General features: G+C 55.7%; 1 protein-coding gene across 27 annotated transcripts in view; it reads right to left on the bottom strand.

Moving 5' to 3' along the window:
* The window catches only part of DNM2 (dynamin 2), an 89,866-nt gene that overhangs the window by 426 nt on the left and 68,081 nt on the right, over window positions 1–21,359 (bottom strand). For 12 of the 27 annotated variants that reach the window (XM_086409322.1, XM_086409326.1, XM_086409329.1 and 9 more), the window contains 7 exons: window positions 17,588–17,701; window positions 12,319–12,428; window positions 9,476–9,587; window positions 8,616–8,780; window positions 3,531–3,763; window positions 2,233–2,484; window positions 665–1,562 (listed from right to left, as the gene is read on the bottom strand). In XM_086409322.1, the coding sequence (XP_086265448.1) occupies window positions 1,493–1,562; window positions 2,233–2,484; window positions 3,531–3,763; window positions 8,616–8,780; window positions 9,476–9,587; window positions 12,319–12,428; window positions 17,588–17,701 (1,056 nt within the window). In that variant the 3' untranslated portion in view covers window positions 665–1,492. Of the gene's footprint in view, window positions 1–664; window positions 1,563–2,232; window positions 2,485–3,526; window positions 3,764–8,615; window positions 8,781–9,475; window positions 9,588–12,318; window positions 12,429–17,587; window positions 17,702–21,359 lie in introns of those variants that run through there. The other 15 variants (XM_086409331.1, XM_086409336.1, XM_086409341.1 and 12 more) reach the window with 3 other exon arrangements.

Below are 21,359 nucleotides of genomic sequence, written 5' to 3'. Positions count from 1 at the left end.
TGTGACCCGGGCTAAGCCAGAAGGCCTGTGCCCCCAAGAGGGTGAAGGGGGAAGCCCTCAGGACTGTGGGGGTGAGGAGGAGCCTGACCGAGGCACAGTATAAGGTGGGCGGCCAAGATACCCTCTCCCTTCAGTAACTCGCACACCTGTCCCAGGTCCCCATCCTGGCCTGTTATCAGCACTGTGTTAGGGGCTCCAGCCAAGCATCTTGTGTGTGGGGATGGGGTGTGTGTGTGCAGGCTAAGTCACTTCAGTCATGCCTGATTCTTTGCAACCCTATGGAATGTAGCCTGCCAGGCTCCTCTGTCCATGGGATTCTCCAGGCAAGGATACTGGAGTGGGTTGCCATGCCCTCCTCCAGGGGATCTTCCTGACCCAGGGATGGAACCGGTCTCTCTTATGTCTCTGGCATTAGCAGGCAGGTTCTTTACCACCAGTGCCACCTGGGAACCACGAGGGGATGGGGGGAGGGGGAATATTTGCTTCTGCTCCTGAGGTGTTTAGGAAAGTAAAAGCTCTCCCCTCTAGTAGAAGTGAACCCTCCTACCTGAGAGCAGACGCCCTGTGAGTGAGGTATGGGCGGGGGGGGGGCCCGTGGTGGGAGGGACAGGGGCAAGGCCACCCCCCAAGCCTGAACGGCAACACAAAAGGCCCACACACGAGCCACCAGAAGCGTCTTCCCTTTATTGTAGTTTATTAATAGGGTACAGAGTGCAGGCACTTACAGTGGTCAAACCGAGCGAGCGAGAAGCTTTGCTCACGGAGAGGCCGCCCGGAGCCTGACCCGTGGGGGAGGCCCGGGTGGGGACCCAGAGGCCCTCCCAAGCTTCCCCATCCCATTCAGCCTCGAACCCCGGCTGCCCTGGGGACCCAGGAAGAGAAAGGGGGCGCCCAGGGAGGAGAGAGGTTGGCCGGGGCCGAGTGTTCCGGACCTGGTGAAGGCACCTCTGGCAGCCGAGGCTGGGCCGTGCAGTTAATGCGGCCGAGGAAGGAATATGTACAACTCGGGCAGGCGGGCAGGTAGTGCTGGGCCCGCGGGGCCTGGCTTGCCACTGGGAGCCCCAGCTGCTGAGAAGCAGAGCAAGGCCTATGGGGTATGGACACTGCGGTGCCGTTTCTTAGGCCTGGTCCACTCAGGCTTTCCTGGCCAGAGACCCCCCGGGTGAACCCCACCCCCCACACCAGCCTGGCTCCCTCCTTCAAGATGGCACTCAAGATGCAGCTCTCTCCTCTGGTACCTGAGACCCCATCTCCCAAAGTGCAACACCCCAGCACCCCTCATTCTGGGGCTCCAGGGGCCCTCCTTTCAGTGCTGTGTCCAGCCGGGGATGGGGGCCAGGGTTAGGGAAGAGCCAGGGGCTGCCCGCAGGGAGCCTGGTCCCGCCTGGGGACGGGAGGGCCAGGGGCGGCAGGTGGGCTTAGACCACCGAAGCTCCTGCACCGAGGGTCCTGCTCGAGGACTCCCAAGAACATGACCCCCAACCCCTGCAGCCTAGTCGAGCAGAGATGGCTCGGCTGGGCGGATAATGGTGGGCCGGCTGGGCGCAGCAGGGGGTCTTCTGCTGCAAAGAGAATAAAGACAGGAGGGGGAGAGGGCAGTGAGGCTGGAAGCCGGGCAAGGCCGAGGACCCAGGCCCCACCTCCCCCACCCCTTGTAAATATTGCCCATGTTCCGTAGTAAAGTTATAGACTTTAAAGAAGAGCATGGTGAATGCTCTTCCAAGCCCATCACAACAGCTGGCTGAGTTCTTGGCTGGGGTGGTGGGAAGCCCTGACCTCGACGAGTACAGGTAGGCCATCACCCATCTGGGTGCTACACAATGGCTGCTTTGATGCTGGGAAGGAATGAGCCAACCAGGGCATCAGCACTTGCGCCCACTCTGGACCACAGGTTGCTCATGGGAGAAAAGGGGAAGAAAGAGCCTGGCAGCCAGGGAGGGGCAAGCCAGGGCAGGGGATGGGCAGCGCCTGATGTGCGTGTCCTCAGAAGGGAAACTGGTCAAAACCAGAAGGGGTCCCATGGGAGGGACCCGAGCTACAAGGGTCCCTTGCTCATGTAGAGGATGGGCGTGGGAGCTTGGGAGTCACCTGGACTCCGTTGCTCTGTGAATTAGGCCTCTCGGGGCCTCAGTTTCCCCGTGAGCCCCACAGGGATGCTGGTAACTCCTTTGCTCCCTGCAGGGCACAGGCGGGTGTCTCTAGGTGGCGGGTGGCAAGGGGGTCTAGCCTTACCTGGGCACTCCAGGGGGAATGCCGGGTGGAATCCGAGCCGGCCGAGATGGGATCTGAGGTGGGGCCGAGAAGGGGTCGTTGTTGGCAAACACGCCGGGGTGGGGGCCGGGCCGGGACGGGATCGGGGGCGCTGAGAAGGAAGCTGGCCCCACCGGCACAGGAATCAAGGGTGGCCCCGGGGTGGGACCCCTCACTGCTGGGGGCCGGCCTGGGGGGTGCACGCTGGATACGGGCCGGCGCTGTGGAGTGGGGCTGTGGAGAGAGAAGGGGGGTGAGGTGAACTGGTGGGTGGGTGCACTGGCCATATCGGTGTGGCCATATGGGCACAGAAGCCCAAGGTGGGGCCAGGGCACCGGCCAGAGGGCGGCCTCCTCCGTAACACAGGCTGGCACCAGCTACCACCCACCCAGATGCAGTGAGTAGCTGGTCCTGGGCAGGTCAGCACAGATGCTCTGGGCCCCTCTGTGCCCCCCCAGGACCTGAGCCAGGGCCCAGCACCTGTCCTCAGTCAACAAGGGCTCCTGCTTCCCTCTAGTCTCACTCCTTCCGGCATCTCCCCGTCACTGGCCCCATTCCAGCCTCCCCACGACGCCAATCCACCCTTTGAAGCCAAAAATCCTTCCAGAGCCCAGCATGCCTTCAGAGGTTGTAAGGTCCATGGGCCCCTGGCCCACGCACCCACAGGCTCCCCTCTGGGTGCTGCATCTCAGGCTGGAGGCTGGGTCTGCTCTCCAAGGAACCTCAAGGCTCCCTGAGGGCTTGGAAAGACCAGCACCTTCTGAGACTTCTCTGGGCCACCCTTTCTCCTCGCACCACCTGCCCTGTTACTGGTCAGGTGTCCCTGCCCGATGCTCTGACGTGCCCATGTCAGGGCCTCACTGCACCTCAGCTCTAGGTGGTCAGGGCGGGGGATGCCTGTTACGCCCTCCATGTGTCCCTCTAGGTCCTCTCCCACCAGCCGTTCCCAGCTTGCTCTGTGCTTCAGGAGGCTCACCTGTATGGCCAGGGTTGCCCAGGTCCCTTGCCCTCTCTGGTTTGTGTTTGGCCTTAACCAACAGAAGGCATCAGGAGACAGGCAGGCCATTAACCCTTCTCTCCCCCTGTCCCTTCAGGCCTAGGCAGGGGTGGCAGTCCCACACTATGGCCAGCCCTGGGTGCTGTACCATCTGTGGGCAGGGGCCCTGCACCCTGGCCACCCATGGTTGTGCCCTGATGGACACATGGGGGTGGGGGTGGGTAGAGCTGGGAACCCACAGGCAGTACCCTCTGCAGCCTGTGGGCAATCCAGCCTCACGGACCTGTGGCTGCTGGTGTTCTGGATCCAGGTGTCGTCAACGGGTGGGGGCACGGGAGTGGACACAGTGCTGGTGCTGATGTCCCCAATGATGTTGAGTGCCTCCTTGAGCGCGTGGTACATGCGAAGCATGTCATCCCGCCGCTGGGCCTGGTCAGCCGACTCTTCCATGAGGCTGCTCTGGTCCGCCGACGAGTACAGGTAGGCCAGCAGCTCATGGTGGATGAAGGCCTTCGTCTGGGGGCAAGGGTTGGAGAGGTCAGAGGTTCCCACCACACCGGCCAAGAACTCAGCCAGCGGCTGTGATGGGCTTGGTTCACCATGCTCTTCTTTAAAGTCTTTAACTTTACTACGGAACATGGGCAATATTTACAAGGAGGTGAGCTTTCTACTCAGTGGTCTCTTGGGTCTCTCAGGGGTGCTTGCCAGTGTTCTTTCAATCATGAGATTCTTGTGAAACTTATTCCTAGAATCTTATCTTTAATAGCTATCTTTTCTCCCATTATATCTTGAAACTGACTTTTGTTTAAAAACTGCTAGTTTCTGTTCATTAACCTAATACTTTGTTCCTTCCTGAATACTCCTACAAGATATGGCAGTTTTTCAGTTACTTTTCTTGGAGTTTCTAGGTACACAAGTTCATGTTTACATAGGGACAATTTTTCCCATTCGTTTTCAACATTCACACCTTTAAATTATTTTTCTTATCTAAATGCATTGGCTAGTAACTCTACAGGAAGGTTAAATAAAAGTGGAAATGGCCAACTTGTTGTTGATTTTGGAGGGGATGCTCCCAGAGCTTCCCCATTAAGGGCAAGAGTGGCTTTGAGACAGAAATATCGATTCAATGGATATATGAGATCTCGTAACCAAAGTCTCCTTCTACAATTGTCTTGTTAAGAATAGATGTCCACTAACTATTAGAGAACTGCAAATCAAAATTACAATGAAGTACACTTCACACCAGTCAGAATGGCCACCATCAAAACATGTACAAATAATAAATGTTGGAGAGGGTTTGTAAGAAACGAATCCTCCTATATTGTTGGTGGGAATGTAAATTGGTGCAGCCACTATGGAAAACAGTATGGAGGTTCTTTTAAGAACTAAAAACAGAACTACCATATGATCCAGCAATCCCACTCCTGGGCATATATCCAGAGAAAACTATAATTCAAAAAGATACATGCACCCTCAATGTCCACTGAAGCACTATTTACAATAGCTAAGACATGGAAGCAACCTAAATGTCCATCAACAGATGAATGAATAATGATGTGGCACACACACACACACACACACACACAGAATATTACTCAGTGATAAAAAAAGAATGATATAATGCCGACTAGAGAAAGGGAACATTTCAGGCAAAGATGGGCTCGATAAAGGACAGAAATGGTATGGACCTAACAGAAGCAGAAGATATTAAGAAGAGGTGGCAAGAATACACAGAAGAACTGTACAAAAAAGATCTTCACGACCCAGATAATTATGATGGTGTGATCACTGACCTAGAGCCAGACAACCTGGAATGTGAAGTCAAGTGGGCCTTAGAAAGCATCATTATGAACAAAGCTAGTGGAGGTGATGGAATTCCAGTTGAGCTATTCCAAATCCTGAAAGATGCTGCTGTAAAAGTGCTGCACTCAATATGCCAGCAAATTTGGAAAACTCAGCAGTGGCCACAGGACTGGAAAAGGTCAGTTTTCATTCCAATCCCAAAGAAAGGCAATGCCAAAGAATGCTCAAACTACCGCATAACTGCACTCATCTCACACGCTAGTAAAGTAATGCTCAAAATTCTACAAGCCAGGCTTCAGCAATATGTGAACCGTGAACTTCCAGATATTCAAGCTGGTTTTAGAAAAGGCAGAGGAACCAGAGATCAAATTGCCAACATCCGCTGGATCATCGAAAAGGAAGAGAGTTCCAGAAAAACATCTATTTCTGCTTTATTGACTATGCCAAAGCCTTTGTCTGTGTGGATCACATAAACTGTGGAAAATTCTGAGAGACAGGAATACCAGACCACCTGACCTGCCTCTTGAGAAACCTATATGCAGGTCAGGAAGCAACAGTTAGAACTGGACATGGAACAACAGACTGGTTCCAAATAGGAAAAGGAGTACGTCAAGGCTGTATATTGTCACCCTGCTTATTTAACTTCTATGCAGAGTACATCATGAGAAACGCTGGGCTGGAAGAAGCACAAGCTGGAATCAAGATTCCTGGGAGAAATATCAATAACCTCAGATATGCAGATGACACCACCCTTATGGCAGAAAGTGAAGAGGAACTAAAAAGCCTCTTGATGAAAGTGAAAGAGGAGAGTGAAAAGTTGTCTTAAAGCTCAACATTCAGAAAACTAAGATCATGGCATCTGGTCCCATCACTTCATGGCAAATAGATGGGGAAACAGTGGAAACAGTGTCAGACTTTATTTTTGGGGGCTCCAAAATCACTGCAGATGGTGACGGCAGCCATGAAATTAAAAGACGCTTACTCCTTGGAAGGAAAGTTATGACCAACCTAGATAGCATATTGAAAAGCAGAGACATTACTTTGCCAACAAAGGTCCATCTAGTCAAGGCTATGGTTTTTCCAGTGGTCATGTATGGATGTGAGAGTTGGACTGTGAAGAAAGCTGAGCGCCGTAAGAATTGATGCTTTTGAACTGTGGTGTTGGAGAAGACTCTTGAGAGTCCCTTGGACTGCAAGGAGATCCAACCAGTCCATTCTGAAGGAGATCAGTCCTGGGTGTTCTTTGGAAGGAATGATGCTAAAGATGAAATTCCAGTACTTTGGCCACCACATGCGAAGGGCTGACTCATTAGAAAAGACTCTGATGCTGGGAGGGATTGGGGGCAGGAGGAGAAGGGGACAATAGAGGATGAGATGGCTGGATGGCATCACCGACTCGATGGATGTGAGTTTGAGTGAACTCCGGGAGTTGGTGATGAACAGGGAGGCCTGGCGTGCTGCGATTCATGAGGTCACAAAGAGTCGGACACGACTGAGCGACTGAACTGAACTGCGTGCCATTTGCAGCAACATGGATGGACCTAGATATCATCATATTAAGTAAGACAGAGAGGAAGACACTCGTATGTGGAATCTAAAATATGATATAAATGGACTCATTTACAAAACAGAAACAGGCCTACGGTTACCAAACAGACATTGGTGGTTGTGGTGGTGGATAAATTAGGTGGATAAAGTAGGAGTTTGGGATTAGCCAATACAAACTACTATATATAAAATAGATAAACAACAATGCTCTACTGTATATACCATAGGGAACTATATTCAATATCCTATAATAAACTGTAATGAAAAACATGAAAAAGAATATATATATAGACAGATTTTCTCAAATGAACTTTCAACACACGCAAAGTTGACAGTGCTGGGTAGTTTTGCATTTGCAAACCATGTAAATGCATTAGCTATTCAAACATTTAAATTTTGAAAAACTAGTAAAGGAAAACGGAGAAGGCAATGGCACCCCACTCCAGTACTCTTGCCTGGAAAATCCCATGGACGGAGGAGCCTGGTAGGCTGCAGTCCATGGGGTCGCTGAGGGTCGGACACGACTGAGCGACTTCATTTTCACTTTTCACTTTCATGCATTGGAGAAGGAAATGGCAACCCACTCCAGTGTTCTTGCCTGGAGAATCCCAGGGACGGCGGAGCCTGGTGGGCTGCCGTCTATGGGGTCGCGCAGAGTCGGACACGACTGAAGCGACTTAGCAGCAGCAGCAGTAGCAGTAAAGGAAAAAAAGTATCACTTAAAAATACAGTGAAAAATCTCCTTTGTCCACTCTGGTCTCTTTAGGCCTCCTGAATTCCCCTTCCAGGGTCACTAGGTTCCTGTACAAACTTCCAGATTCCTACGCATATTATATAGAGAGAAGATTTCCCATCTGTTTTTACACAAATAGAGCCTTCTTGATCATTCTGTTATACTCTACACCTTTTCCGCTTTAATAAAGTTAGTACAGACCTGGAGAAAGTTTTCATCCTTTTGTTTTTGGGTATTTTTTTGCAATAAAATGGATATTTACTTAATGAATTCTAAGAAATGGATAGAGATTTCTATTTCTTGGCCACTATAAAACATGTTGAAAAGAATAACCATGCATGTGCTCAATTTGCATGCTGGCAAATGTCTCTGTGGGGAGAAATTCCTGTAAGTGGAACTGCTGGATCAAGGCATACATGCATTTAAAATTGCATAGCTGCAGCACCCTATAGATTGCCAATCCCATCCATATGTGAGAATGTACCAGGACACCCATGAGGAGGAGACTGGGAAGAACAGAGTGAAAGGGAAGGGACACGAGATTTTTGCTTCAGGCACTGTCCTACTGTGAGCTCTTATAGTCACAAGACAAACTGAACCTGGGCTACACATACAGCTAAGTGCCTAGCGCTGAGCCCAGGGCCTGAGCTGTCCCAGCAGCCTGCAGCAGGAGACATTAGCGTAGCCATATTTCACTCAAGAGATGCCAGACGCCCTGAGAGGCTTGGGAGCCCCCGGGTAGCAGGGTGAAGGCAGGTGGGGCACAGGCCATTAGAGGCCACGGTGGGGACAGACTTAGCCGGGGTTTGAATCCTACCTCTCAGTCTTCTGAGTGACTTGAAACAGGTTTCTTAACCTCTCTGGGCCTCTGTTTTCTTGTCTCTAAAATGGGGATGACAGCAGTCCCTTCTCTAGGGTTACTATAAAGCTACAGAACGTCAGAGAAAGTGCACACGTGTGTGGTAGCTTCAATGACCCAACTGAGGGGATGTAGGCCAGGTGGCCTGTACCTTCCCATTTCCCAAGATAAGCTAGGGGGTCCCGATTGTGATGTTTGAATCAGGTGGTGAGACTCTTAATTTTTATCTTTTCCTTTATTTTGGCCGTGAAGCATGCGAGATCCTAGTCCCCCAACCGGGAATCGAGCCTGTGCCACTGCAGTGGAAGCACAGAGTCCTGATCACTGGACTCCCAGGAAGTCCCTGACTTTTACTTTGGTACAGAGTGTGTTCAGGCCACATCTGGCTACATGGTGGGGCGGGCCCCAGAGGGGCGGGCACTCACGTTGTTGATCATGAGGTGCATGATGGTCTTTGGCATGAGGTCACGGATGGACTTGTTGATTATGGCCACATACGAGTCCACCAGGTTGCGAATGGTCTCCACCTGCCGCTCCAACTGCGGGTCCATGGAGAAGGTGTTCTCCTGGGCTCCATCCTCATTTTCTGCCTGCAAGGAGGGAGAAGCGGTGAGATAGAAACTGTGGTCTGAGGCGAGCCTGGGGACCCCCCTCCTCTGGGAATTGCTTGCCCTCTCCCACCCACAGCTGACTCCCTGGGGCTGGCCCCCGATGGCTGCGTTGGCACTGTGCGGCCCTGCCTGCCCCGGCCTGAGCTGCTTGGACCTGGGGTGACTGCGGCCCAAGGTGGGCTAGAGACACTCAGCTGGGAATGGGACAACACATTAATCAACACATTAATCTGGGGCCGCGTTCACTCTGCCTCAGGACAGGAAGAGGAGAGAGAATAAAGCAGACAGGATCCCAGCCCATGTGTATCCCTGTCCTTGACTTCAGTTGGAGAATCTAGGTGCTGATGACAGCACCCCCCCACCAACCCCCTTTCTGCTTTGTTTGTTCAAGACAGCATGGGAGGTCTTCCCTGGTGGTCCAGGGGCTAAGATTCTATGCTCCTAATACAGATGGTTCGGATTCACTCCCTGGTCAGGGAACTAGATTCCATGTGCTGCAACTAAGACTCGGCACAGCCAAATAAATAAATAAAAATTAAAAAAACAGAGAGCGAGGGGGTATGGGCTACATGCCTTCAGACAGTTCTGGGAAAAAGCCTGAAACGACCGAGCCCGTGAGATGCTGGCTGCCCTTCTTCTCTCGGGAGGGAGGGGACAGCTCAGGGTGCTCTCACCTGGTCCTTCTCTGGATAGACCCCAGCTCGGAGGAATGAGGCCTTCCAGCTGTCCACGTCCTCCTGGGAGTCACAGGCCAGCTCGATCTGCCGCAGGTCCTTGTAGACATTCCTGCGGGGCGAGGGAGGGAGGGAAAGGCCCGTGGCTAACCCTGCCCGGGGCCCAGCGGGTACAAGGAGCTGGCGTGCAGGCTCTGGGGTTGGCCTGACTGACGGAGATTCACCCTTGACCCGGGCGCTCACAACCAGAGGCCCCAGGATGGCAGTGGCCTCTACACCACGTTGGCCTGATGGAGGCTTCATGAGTTCATGCCTGCGACACCCAAAACCGTGATGAGAGCAGGGTGTGTGCTCCGTGAGAGCCTGCATCTAGCAGCATCCCTGGTATTCTGTTTGTGAGCTCAGCTACTCCCCTCCTGATGCTCTCCTGGGGGGGCAGTGACCCATGACACTCTCCGCCAGTTGGGGAGCTCCCATCTAAGTGTTTCTAGACAGGTGACTCAGTGCGTGTGTCAGTCACTCAGTCGTGTCCATGGAATTCTCTGGGCAAGAATACTGAAGTGGGTTGCCATTCCCTTCTCAGGGGATCTTCCCAACACAGGAATTGAACCTGGGTCCCTTGCATTGCAGGTGGATTTACCTTCTGAGTCACCAGGGAAGCCCTGGTAAAAAGACTATAGCATGTCCAAAAGAATGTTCTGTGATAGTGGAAACGTTTTCTGCCTGTGCTGCCCGACACAGTAGCCGTGAGTCACAGGTAGTTTCTTTCTGAGCACAAGAAATGGGCCAGGGTGACCAAGAAAGTGATCTTAAGACTTTTTTCCACTGATTTATATTTAAATAGTCACATGTAGGCAGTGGCTACTACACTGCACTCAGAAGGTCTAGCACGTGCCCAGATTCTTAGAAAGGAGGTAGAGCTGGCCAGGAACAGGACCAAGACTCCCAGTGAAGGCTTGTGAATTGCTGGGCACACGTGGGTCTGTGAGCAGAAGGTGCAGAGCCACAAGGCTGGGAGATGAGGGAAAACAGACGGGCACTAACCAGCATTTAAGGACAGTGTTCTCTCTATATAGGGGCCAGGATCCATGCTACACGCCTGTCACCCTGTCCCGCAAGGCAGGTGTGGCTGAGATGGCCAAGCTGTCCCTAAGTCTTCCAGTGAGGTTTGGGTTTGAGATTAGGCACACATGGCCTCACGACAGTCCTCAGGCCAACCAGCAGTCAGTGAGTGGCTGCCCTGAGATTTCCAGGGCATTTCTTTGTTGCTCCTCCTCCTCCTTCCTCCTGCCTGGAACATCATAATGATGGCTGGAGAATGGGCAGCCATCTTGGACAGAGAGAAGGAAAGCTGAGAAATAAGGAGGGCCTGGGTCTGGATGCCTGTGGGCTTGTCCAACCTGCCCTTGATGGTAACGTCTGAACTTGATTTCTATTTAAAAAAACACCAAACTTCTATCTTGTTTCTGCTACTATCATTCTTTGTTTCCTGAACTCACCTCTCAATAATATATTAGGCAATGTCTTCACCCTACTGCATGGAAGATCACAGGACCAGGCAAGTGTGCTGGCTGCCCGGCATCTTGCAGCCAGGAACAGCTTCCCAGCAGGCCTGTCCCGCTGCAGAGCCCAGTTTCTCTCACATACCCTAGGGCTTCTTAGGCATGGGAGGTGGGGAGTGGGAGGAATGTGCCTAAAAGGGCTATAAAAGACTTTGGAGGCAGCTGATGGTCAAAGAGGATCTCAGAGCTTTAGGCCAGCCCAGAAAGCAGCAGGACAGAGCTGTTCTGCACAAGCCAGGTGGCTCAGCTGGAACCAGTGGGTGTGAACAGCCAGTGGGGAAGGTACTCCAGCGGCCAGCAGAGAGGAAGCCAGTGCCTGCTGGCCAGTCATGAAGAACAACCAGGCTTTGGCTGAACCCTGGCTTGAGGGGGTCCGTGCGTGATGGTGTGAATCTGAGCAGGGGCCCTCCTGGTCCACGCTCAGCCGTTCCTCCTGCTCTCAGACCCCCTGCCAACTGGCTCTTTTCTGGAGCTGAGAGAAGTGCCTTGGCTTTTGCTAAAGTCTCCCACCAACACCCCTGGGGATGGATTTACTGAGTCTCCTGGGCTGTTCTCTTCTCTGTTACACTGGCCTTGGGATCGTGGCCCCCTCTAGACCCGAAACACCACCACAAAGCAATGAATCCCCAGTTCATATTCCTGCCCAGAGGGCAGTCCTGAACACGTCTCTTGTACCTTCCCAGCTGCCTCCCTCACACTCCACGTGGAATCTCATGGGCCCCTCTCCCTTGGCATCGCCCAAACCCAGCCTCTGACTGGCCCCAAGCCTTTTCTGCCTCTGCCTGCCCCATGTCAGCCAACGGCAGCTCCGTCCCTGGGCAATGCCTTCTTGTTCTCATACCCACAGCCTTCAGGAGTTTGGTCCCTCTGTTGGAATCCATCCCTTCCTCCTCTGTGTCCTCAGCCCCACTCAGGTCCAGCCCCACCACTGCCCACCGGGGCCAGTGCGGGTGTCTCCTCCCTGGTCTCCCACCCTCACCCTGGCCTCCTCAGCCTGTTCCCCTGATGACCACGAGGGGGCGCCCGTGAGTACCAGCCCCAGGTCCAATCCCTTGTCTGCTTAGCATCCGCCATGGCTCTGCTCATTTCTTTCTCACCTCTCCCCAGAAGGGCCTTCCCTGACTGCCCCACAGAAGCACGTTTCTGTTTTTTGACTGACTCCCTTTCTGGACCGTTGAGACCCTAGGTAGGGACTGTTCACAGCAAGTGTTCTGCAGATGCTGCAGAATGACTGAATGGGGCCACTGGTCTCCCCGGGACCTAGGTCCTGGGTGGGCTCACCTCTGCTCTGTGTTGAAGATGGCGAAGACGTGCTTGTTGGACATGAAGCCCTTCTCCACGTCACGGATTTTGAGGTTGTCCAGAGGCAGCATGTACTTCTTCTCTTTCTCCTGATAGAGGGAGGGGAGGGGTCAGCCTTGGCTGAACTCTACCACAAGGACCGTGGCCAACATCCAACACTGCCCATGTGGCTCGCTCTCCCCAGATGAACTTACCTGCCCCATCTCCCCTCGCTCACCTGGCCCAGCCATGCTGGCCTCTGACTCTCTCTGAACATCTCAAGTGGGCTCCTACCCCAGGGCCTTTGCACGTGGAATGCTGCTCTCCACCCTCAACGTCCACACGGTTCCCTCCTTGACACCTTTGTGCAGAGTGCAAGGCCTGCTCCAACCCCACCCCAAACTCGCCCTCTACTTTTCACCCTGGTGCTTCTCCTCACATAACACAGCACACCACATATCTTGCTTATCGACTTAGGTCACTGGGACCACTGAATCCCCAAGGGTGGGGACTCCTGTCTGGCTCACTGCTGACACACAAGGGATGCTCAAAATCGGCCAGCTCTGACTGTACCTGGATCCCAACCGCTAAGTGAACATAACCGTTAAGTCCCCTACAGTTTCACAACAAGCCTGCAAGTGAGTTACCACTATGATCCCATTTTCAAGACAGACTGAGGCATAGAAGGGCAGGCACTGGGGGTAGGGGTTGGGCAAAGCTGGAAAGGGAGGAGCCCTCGAGCTGAGGCCTGAGTTCCAAAGCCTGGCTGGCCTTGTTCAGAAAGTGCCCACTGAGTGCCAGTCACGGTGGTCCTGCTGGCTACTGAGCAAACAGCTCAGAAAGGGTGCATCTCCTGGCCAAGTTTCTGGGCCTGGTGAGTCTCAGAGTTGGGAGTCACACTCCGGAGCCCCAATAATGTCAGCTAAGCACCTACTATATGCCCGTGCAAATGCATCATTAGTCTTCATTCGGGGGTGGAGGTGGCAGCATATTAACTGGGTTTTCTACATCAGAAAACCAAAGCACAGCATCAGGGTCTCCCCAACTCTCCCCTGACTCCCAACTCACAGCAGCTCTCAAGGGCTGAGGAGACATGCTGTGTCCAGCAGCTCTTGGAACCCTCTCACACGTCCCTGCCTGGGAAGCAGCATGATCAGAGAGGGCAGCTGGTCACCCAGGGCACACAGCAGTGGAGTGGGCCCCATGGGACTTCAGAGGCCAGGGTCTCCCCACTGCCCTCCTGGCCTTTGACCTCTTGGACATCTTTGGAGAACAGAGACCAGCTCCCTCACACCATAGCCATTCTACCCCTGACCTCTGGAAGGTATCAGAACAAAGCCCCACAATTGACATCTGCTTCCGAATTCAAAAGGGGCCACAGTGGTGATGGGAAAGGGAGCTGGGGGCTCCCCGGTGGGTGGAGGGCTGCCTGGAGTTTCAGGACTACTGAAGGGGCAGGCTTGGTGTGGGGGCTCAGTCCTGACTGGGGTTAGGAGATCAGAAGGGCCGGTCCCCGCCCCACTCATTGTCTCTCCTCTGCCTCAGTTTCTTCAGCTGTTAAAAGTGGGTAGGAAGGGCTTCCCTGGCAGTCCAGGGGTTCAGACTCCATGCTTCCAATGCAGGGAGCATGGGTTTGATCCCTGGTCAGGTCACTAAAATCCCACATGCCCTGTGGCATGGTAAAAAACAATTAATAACAAATAACAAAAATTAAAAAGGTGGATAGGAGCCTTGGCCTCCTGGTCCAGGGCGAGGACGGACACTGAAAACTCTGAGCACATGTCCACCTTGGAGTCAGTGCTTACAAGGCACCTGGGGTTTTCTTTTGTCTGTCTGTCTGTCACTCTGTGCTCCAGGGTCAGTCAGTCCAAGGGGCTCCATGCAAGAAGGAAGCAGGGCAGCGCTCCTCCAGGCCGAGTCACAGTGAGAGGCAGGAAGAGGAGCCCGGCGGCCAAGGAGGTGAGCGCCCCCCATTCATGCCACAGGGGGTGTGAGCAGGCCCTCTGACCTCGGCAAAGAGTTCTGGGGGCTTCACAAGGGGTTGGGGTCTGAGTTCCTGGCCCAGAAATTTGTGGAAGAAGCTCTGCTTGCCCCCACCCTATCGTGTCATCACGAGGCAGGAAGCTTCCAGTCGGTCGGCCAGGCCAAGTCACTGAGTCACAGTCCTTTCGGGCCCTGAGCAAGACGCCACATCTGGAATTGTTTATAGTGTGATTCCGCCCAGAGCAGGGCCGCCGCCTTCCTGATGCTGCGGGCACGCACACACACACACACACACAACACAAACACACACCACACAGACGTGACACACACACCACACAGACACGGAGGCGCGTGTGCACCCCGCCCCCACCCCCAGAGACCTTCTCCTGCTGGCAGAGGCCCTGGTCCCAGACCCTCCCTCCCGGCCCCCACCCCCGCCTCCCCCACCCCCACCGCCTCCCTAGGATTTCCTGAAAACCCACAACTTTCTCCAGATGCGCGCTGGCCCCAGCCGTGCCACGTCAGAAGAGACGAGCAGACGGTCGCGGGCGGGTGGCTTCCTCGGAGGTGCCAGAGGCGCGGTGGCCCTGCCACTGCCCAGGGGGCCCACAGGATGGATGGACAGCCGGCCCCGCCAACCCAGTGTTCAGACTACCTGTTCAGGGGGCTCTGAATGTGTACAGTAGTCTGCACATTGGTTAGGCTGGGCTCGGGCAAGCAGCACGTCGGGATGGGCCCCCTCCAAACTCGCTGCCACCCCCACAGTGAGGCACACCCGGAGGTGAGTGTCATCGCCCACTGCCCTGTTCTCCACAGGGGCGGAGATCTGGACAGAAGATTCTGGAATAAAGAAGGGCTTGGGCGGGGGTAGGGGGGAGAGGTGCCAGGAAAAGGCCAAGGGCACCCCGACACTGGCTGGGGGTCTAGGGGCTCTGGCTGAATCGGTCCCCTGTGCCCACCCTCCTGGAACTACCATCTCTTGTTTATTCTTTAAATAAAGTAACCCTGGTGTCTTGCCTCCCTCTGAGGCTTCTCTATGAAGGTGGCCTGACCCCGGGAGTGGCCACTCCGGGTGGGGTGGGATTCTCAGGGTCCTTGCTGGGGATCCCAACTACGGGGAGGGGGAGAGGGCAGGGGACGGACAGAGCAAGGACTTCGTGCGCGCCCCTCCCCATCTCAGCCCGCTTTGTGTCTGGGCGCACACAGGGCCTCATTCACGGGACTGCTGGTTTTCATTACCGCCGGCAGGCGCGCGACCCTCCTCCCAGCACAGCCTTAGCCTCTGCTCTGGGGCCACCTTGGGAGGGTCTGGGGCTCCCACTTTCAACCCCGAGATGAAGGAGGAATGAAGGGCCCCCCCTTAAGTTAAAAACCGGGCTCGTGATGGTGCCCGGCAGCAAACCGCCAGGCCAGGGTCTCAGCCCGACACCCCTCTCCAACCGCCGAGGTCTGTCACTCCTGCCCTGGGGACGCCCCGAAGCCCAAAGGCACAAACCAGCTGACAGCTGATGACAGGGTTTCAGATTCCGGGGGCGCAAAGAGAGGGAAGGAACGTGCACGCGCCGCCCCCCGCCCCCACTTCACCCCGGCCATCTTGAGGAGCCGCTGTGGCCACGCAGGTTCCTTGAGGGCCGCCCAGCCCCGCCCTCCCTCCACGGCGCAGCAATGGAAGGCTCCCCGAGCATCGCAAATCCCCTACCCCAGGGGTGGAGAAGAAGCCACCTAGACAGGGTCCCCTCAGGGACTCGGGCCTCCCAAGGCTTCGCAACATTCCAGGAGTGAGCCTCGGGCCTCGAGGGGAGTGGGGTGGTGACGTTCTTTCCTCAAACACCCGCCTCTTCTCAGAACTGCTTCCGGCCTGGGCAGTGGGGAACCGACCAGGCGTGGGGCTGAGGGGCTGAGGGTCAGGGAGCCTGCACCGTGCACCTACCACACAGGGAGACCCTTCCCCACGCTGTGACACGGGGGCAAGTCACTGCTCAGAGCTTCAGTTTCCTTACCTGACGAAAGGAATGTGAGTATTGACTGAGGAGGAAGGGGAGGAAGAGAATGCCTTCCCCAGCGGACTATGGCAGGCTCCCCTAGCCAGTGAACTTGGCATGGGGCAAGGGCTTCATAAACAAGAGAGGGCTCCCCCACGGGCCCTGAGAGAGCTCACGTTCTACCTGCCTCCCCTCTGAGCCTGGGTGGAAATACACACAGCTGGGGTGGGGTCAACCGGCTGCCAGTGAGGCCCAGGCATGGGGGGGTCATCCCAGAACCCCCAAGGGAGGAGAGCCAGGTGGGGCATCTCCAGGGCTGATCAGAATGCCCGGCCTCTCCTCCAAGGGCACGTTGGAGGCTGTGCCATCCCACGTGAACTAAACATACAGCAGTTGTACGACAAGATTCATGGGCATGTGAGCAGAGCGCTATCAGGCCCATATGGTGATGGGTGTGGGGCAGCCGTCTGGGACCACAGGATGGAGCTATGTGTTAAGGTGGCAATGGGGGACGTGAAGCCTGGGCCCCGGACAGCCTCACAGAGCAGGGGTACAGAGCTCACAGGGATGTGGGGAAGAAACACACCATCTCTATAAGTGCCTTCATCTGGAGCCTCTTTCACAGACCCCAAACGATGGCCACCTAACATCACCTTGACAACAAGGAGAGCCTCTGCGCCTCTCCAGGGACAGGAGAGAAACATGGTGGCCCAGGCCACGGAGTCTGCGTCATCAGGGCTGCACTCACTCACAGCCCTGTCCATAGGCTCCCAGGCACTGTGCGACCCGCTCCTGGTGCTTATTAGTCCTGTTGCTGTTCCCAGAGGCCTCCCTCATCCTTCTGAGAATAATCTCAAGACAGACATGGGACCGAGCACCTCACAGATGCAAGGACCATCCTGCCCCACTTCACAGATGGGAAAACTGAGGCCCAGAGGAGCTAAGGGCCTGGTTGTGAATCTGAGTCCCTGGCCCGAGTCTGTGCCCCTTCTGAGAGCCTCCCTTGCCGTACTGTTGGGAGGGTGGGATCAGTTTGGAGCCTGTAGCTGGCTCCCCCTCCCCCATGTCCCTTTTTTCCTCAGGGAGCCCAGCCCCCATCAGGCCTGACCCCACAGTGGGTTGTGAGGGGCTGGGATAGGAGGCACAGAGCCTTTTGCACACCCTCCAGACCTGGCCGATACCATCCTAATCACAGGGGCACTCAAGCCGCCTTTTCCAAATCCACTGTAAGTTGAGAGAGTGCCACCCGGAGGCAGGAGGTGTGGAGATCACCCATTGACCGCCCCACCCAGCCAGCCACTCACCTCCTCATCCTTGTACCAGGACAGTGACTCGGCCGTCAGCACGAACCAGTACTCCTTGGAGCCGCCCTTCATCAGGCTGATATTGTTGATGGTTAGCCAGCCCCTGCGGATCACCTGGGGAGGATGGAGGGCCAGCCAAGCTCAGCAGGGGGACCACGGCCACCACCCAGCCCGGCCTGCCCCCGCCCCCAGCAAGGCAGAAAAACCAGGCTACCACGGCAGAGAAACCTCCAGCCCAGAGCCAGGCGACCCAACTCCATTCCGCCTTGCCCCAAGCGCTACCCACTGGAAACCACGGTGGGGCCCTCGATGGACAGACGTGGACTGACTCACAGGCCCTGGGCTGCTGGGAAGCTGGGTCCCTGGGGAGCCCCTCTGCCCTTGGGGTTAGATTAAACTGGCACAGGTGGCAAGAGGTACGCCCAGCTAGAAGGGGCCTAGGGGAGGGGGATCCCAGGCTTATGGGTGGGCGTGTCACGTGTAGATGTGACACTGAAGGAATCAGCCTTGCCTTGGGGAGACACGGGTACTAGGGACCCCCTGGGCCCTGCCCCTCGCGCCCCCTGGAAGGCAGCCGTTGATGGAGAGCTGTAGGGACTGCTGAGCAATGGAACCGTTCTTTCCTTTCAGGGGCCAACTGGCAGAGGCTGGTCGCCACTGCCCGGCTCACCCAGGCACTCAGTGGGCACAGAGTCCTGCTCTGACCAGGAAGTCAGGCTAGGCCCTGCCCCAGGGCTCCCCTCCCCACAGGCTCTTTCCAGAACACCAGGATGAAGGAATGCCTCCACCCAGAGGGCTTGAGCCCAGGGGACCTGCCAGGGATCATGCCCCACACTCTGCTTCAAGTTATGTGGTCCCACTTTTCTTTGACTGGGACATGCAGGTCCTGGGCTGGAAGAACCCGATAGGGCTCCCCTCTGGCTGCAGCTGTCATCTGAGCATGGGGCAGAACCCAGGCCTGTGTGAGGGACTCACCTGACAGCTAAAGGCAGGCGGCTAGCCTGGTGTGTGTGTGGGGCACACTCTCATGTTCTCTGGGCCATGGAGGCGCTTGTGGGCTGGAGCCCCCCACCACTCTGGACTGGGGACCCTGCGGCAGTAGGAAGCATGGGCAGGGGTGGGTGGGGATGCCTGAGGCCAAGGCAACAATAGACGGCTAAGCTGCAGGAGGTGGGCTGCGAGTGGCTGGGCCTGGCTGGGAAGAGAGAGCACTGTGCCCCCTAGGGTGGGGTGAGGCTCCCATGCCTCCCCTGCGGATGGATCTCGAGAAGGCCTTCATCCTGTCTACTCTGCCCTGTCCCCAGGCCCACCACATTGTCACAGGGCCACCTGGAAGTGAGCTCTGAGCCTCAGGGACCATGAAGGCAGAGGTGGCCACAGAGCACCCAGGGACCTCTGCACCGCAGAGATGTCCCTGCCTAGGCTGTGACCCATGAGACACCACCTGGCAGCCCCTGCTAAGGCCCAGGATATAGACTATTCTCTCCCTAGGATCACGAGTCAGCACTTGGGAGTCTTGTGGCTGCCAGGGAGCAGGCAGAGACTGTCAGCCCCAACAAGGTGACTGACTCACCCTGGTTTGCCCAGGAGGCCCGTAGGCTGAGCACTAACAGTCCCGGGGGTGCCCTCAGTCCCAGACAAAGTGGGACAGCAGGTCTCCAGACTCAGGCCCAAGGCCATCCCATATAGGACCCAGGAAGGAACCCCTGCACCTGGCAACCACGCCCAGCTCCGGAGCTGCGTAGGCGTCTGTCCACGACAACCCTCTCTCCCCAGGGGGAGTGTAAGGCCTGTCTTGTCTTAGCCCAGGCCCAGAGGGGGTGCTTCTAAACTTCACCCATTGACTGATAGGTGGGGAGGAGACAGGGGCAGAGGCCATGCTTGCTGGGTGCTCCCCAGAGGAGATACCCTCACCTGGCGAGGCCCTTGCACTCCCAGGCCCAGCCTTGTCCCCACAAGGGCAGATGGGCCCCTCCCCCTCCCCCTCTGTGGCCTGGCTTGCCTGCCTCCACCCTCGGTCAGCTGAGGTCAGAGCCGGCAGATGGGGCCCCTGACTGGCTCTGGGGCATGTGGCAAGGGCTGTGGCCATGTTGGGAATGGCATATCTGAGCCTCAGGGTCTGGAGAAGCGCCCCCAAGTCCCTTTGCCCTTGAGCCACCCTGAGAACTGCTTGTGCAGGAGCCCAAGAGGACTCAGAGACAAAAATCTCCCCCCTGGGGAGGAGCAAGCTGCTGGTGGCAGACACAGGTGCTGAGTCTAGAGCAAGAAGGGGCAATCAGGCCTTCTCATCCAAGCAATTTGTGCTGAAGGGACTGGGCTCAGGAAAAGGAGGGGAGACAGAGAGGCAGGCAGGCTTCCCATGCTCCAGGGCACAGGCATGCTGGGGGCAGAAGGAAAGGCTGCCAGGGGTGGCATGGGCAGCAGGCAAGCGGGGCAGCAGAGCCCATCTCCTCCCGGGTGAGAGGTCTGGGCAGGGATGAGAATTGTGGCTGGGAGATCCAGGTGCCACAGCCATGCACAGGGCAGAGCTGGGCTTCATGGCTGGGGGTGTGGAATCTAGTGGGAAAAGAATGACTAAACCTCAGGGTGTGGGTGTGGAGAGAAACATAGCCCTGGTCTGTCTGGAGGAAGGAAATCATTCAAGTTCAAAGGGGACTGGGGAGGCGGGGTTGTGACACACAGGGAAAGCAGGAACCAAGGGTCCAAGGATGATCCATTCCTCCTGTGGCCGTGCCAACCATGCCAAGCTTTGGGGTCTTTCTGGATCTTCCAGACCCTGGTACAGGGTCAGCTCAGCTACTTGAAAGGCCCTGGGATCACCAGCGGGGCGGCTGTAGGCCTGCTTAGTGTGGTGGGAGAGTAGCCGGGAAAAGGAAGGCTCAGTGAGGGCCATTGGCCCAAGCCATGATCTCCAGGGTGGAGAGCTCCCCAAAGGGCGGGCACCTTGAAAAGAGCTCAGCTCTCAGATGTGAGCAGTGCTTGCTCACTGCTGGTCTGGGCTGGGCCACACACAGACAGGAGGTGATACCTAAAACAGGGATGGCAAATACTATTCACCAATCCATGGGTGGCACTCTGGGCACAGGGGGAAAGGATACTAGGATCAATTAGTGATGTCTACCATCAGCAAAGAGACGGGGCAAGAGGAACAGCCTAATCAGTCATCATATCTGCTATGGAGGCGGGAAGAGATTGGCAGCATCCAGGAGAGAGTCCCCCAACCAATTAGCCATGTCTGTCATGGGGATGGGAGGGGTGTCATGTGCAAAGCTATCACATGGGAAAGAAAAAATTCCTTAACTAGTTCATCATATCTGTCACATACTTCGCAAAAAAAAAAAAAAAAAAGCCAGGATTGATTAGTGATGTCTGCCAGGGGCACATTAGGGGGAGAGGCAGGAGGGAAAGAGTGCTGGATTGGTTAGTAATGTCTGCCTTGAGTGCAGGCGGGGGACATTTCTGCATGGTGTTGTCTGCAAACAGAGCAGTGGCAGTGGCAAGGACAAGCTTTCTAGCAGGGCTTGAACAAAATTTTCCCTGGCCAGAGGTGTGATGGGAGGAAGGCCTGGGGTGTTAGCTGAGTATTTGCCATCCCTGACCTACAGGAAATGAGGAAAATGTGTCCAGAACGGGCTGGAGGGGTGGGTGCTGGAGGCAGGCAGTGGGCAGGTTAGTGTCTGTGTGAGTCAGCTCACGCCCAGGGCAACAGTCTGGCATGCAGTGGCCATGGCAGGGGATTTTTTTTTTTTTTTAGGTTAGCTGGATTTTTAGT

The sequence above is a fragment of the Bos grunniens genome, chromosome 7 (genome assembly GCF_055505025.1).
Source record: "Bos grunniens cultivar Pamir isolate PY7600 chromosome 7, Bosgru_T2T1.0, whole genome shotgun sequence".
NCBI lineage: Eukaryota > Metazoa > Chordata > Mammalia > Artiodactyla > Bovidae > Bos > Bos grunniens.
This window is presented reverse-complemented; position numbering and strand designations above follow the sequence as displayed.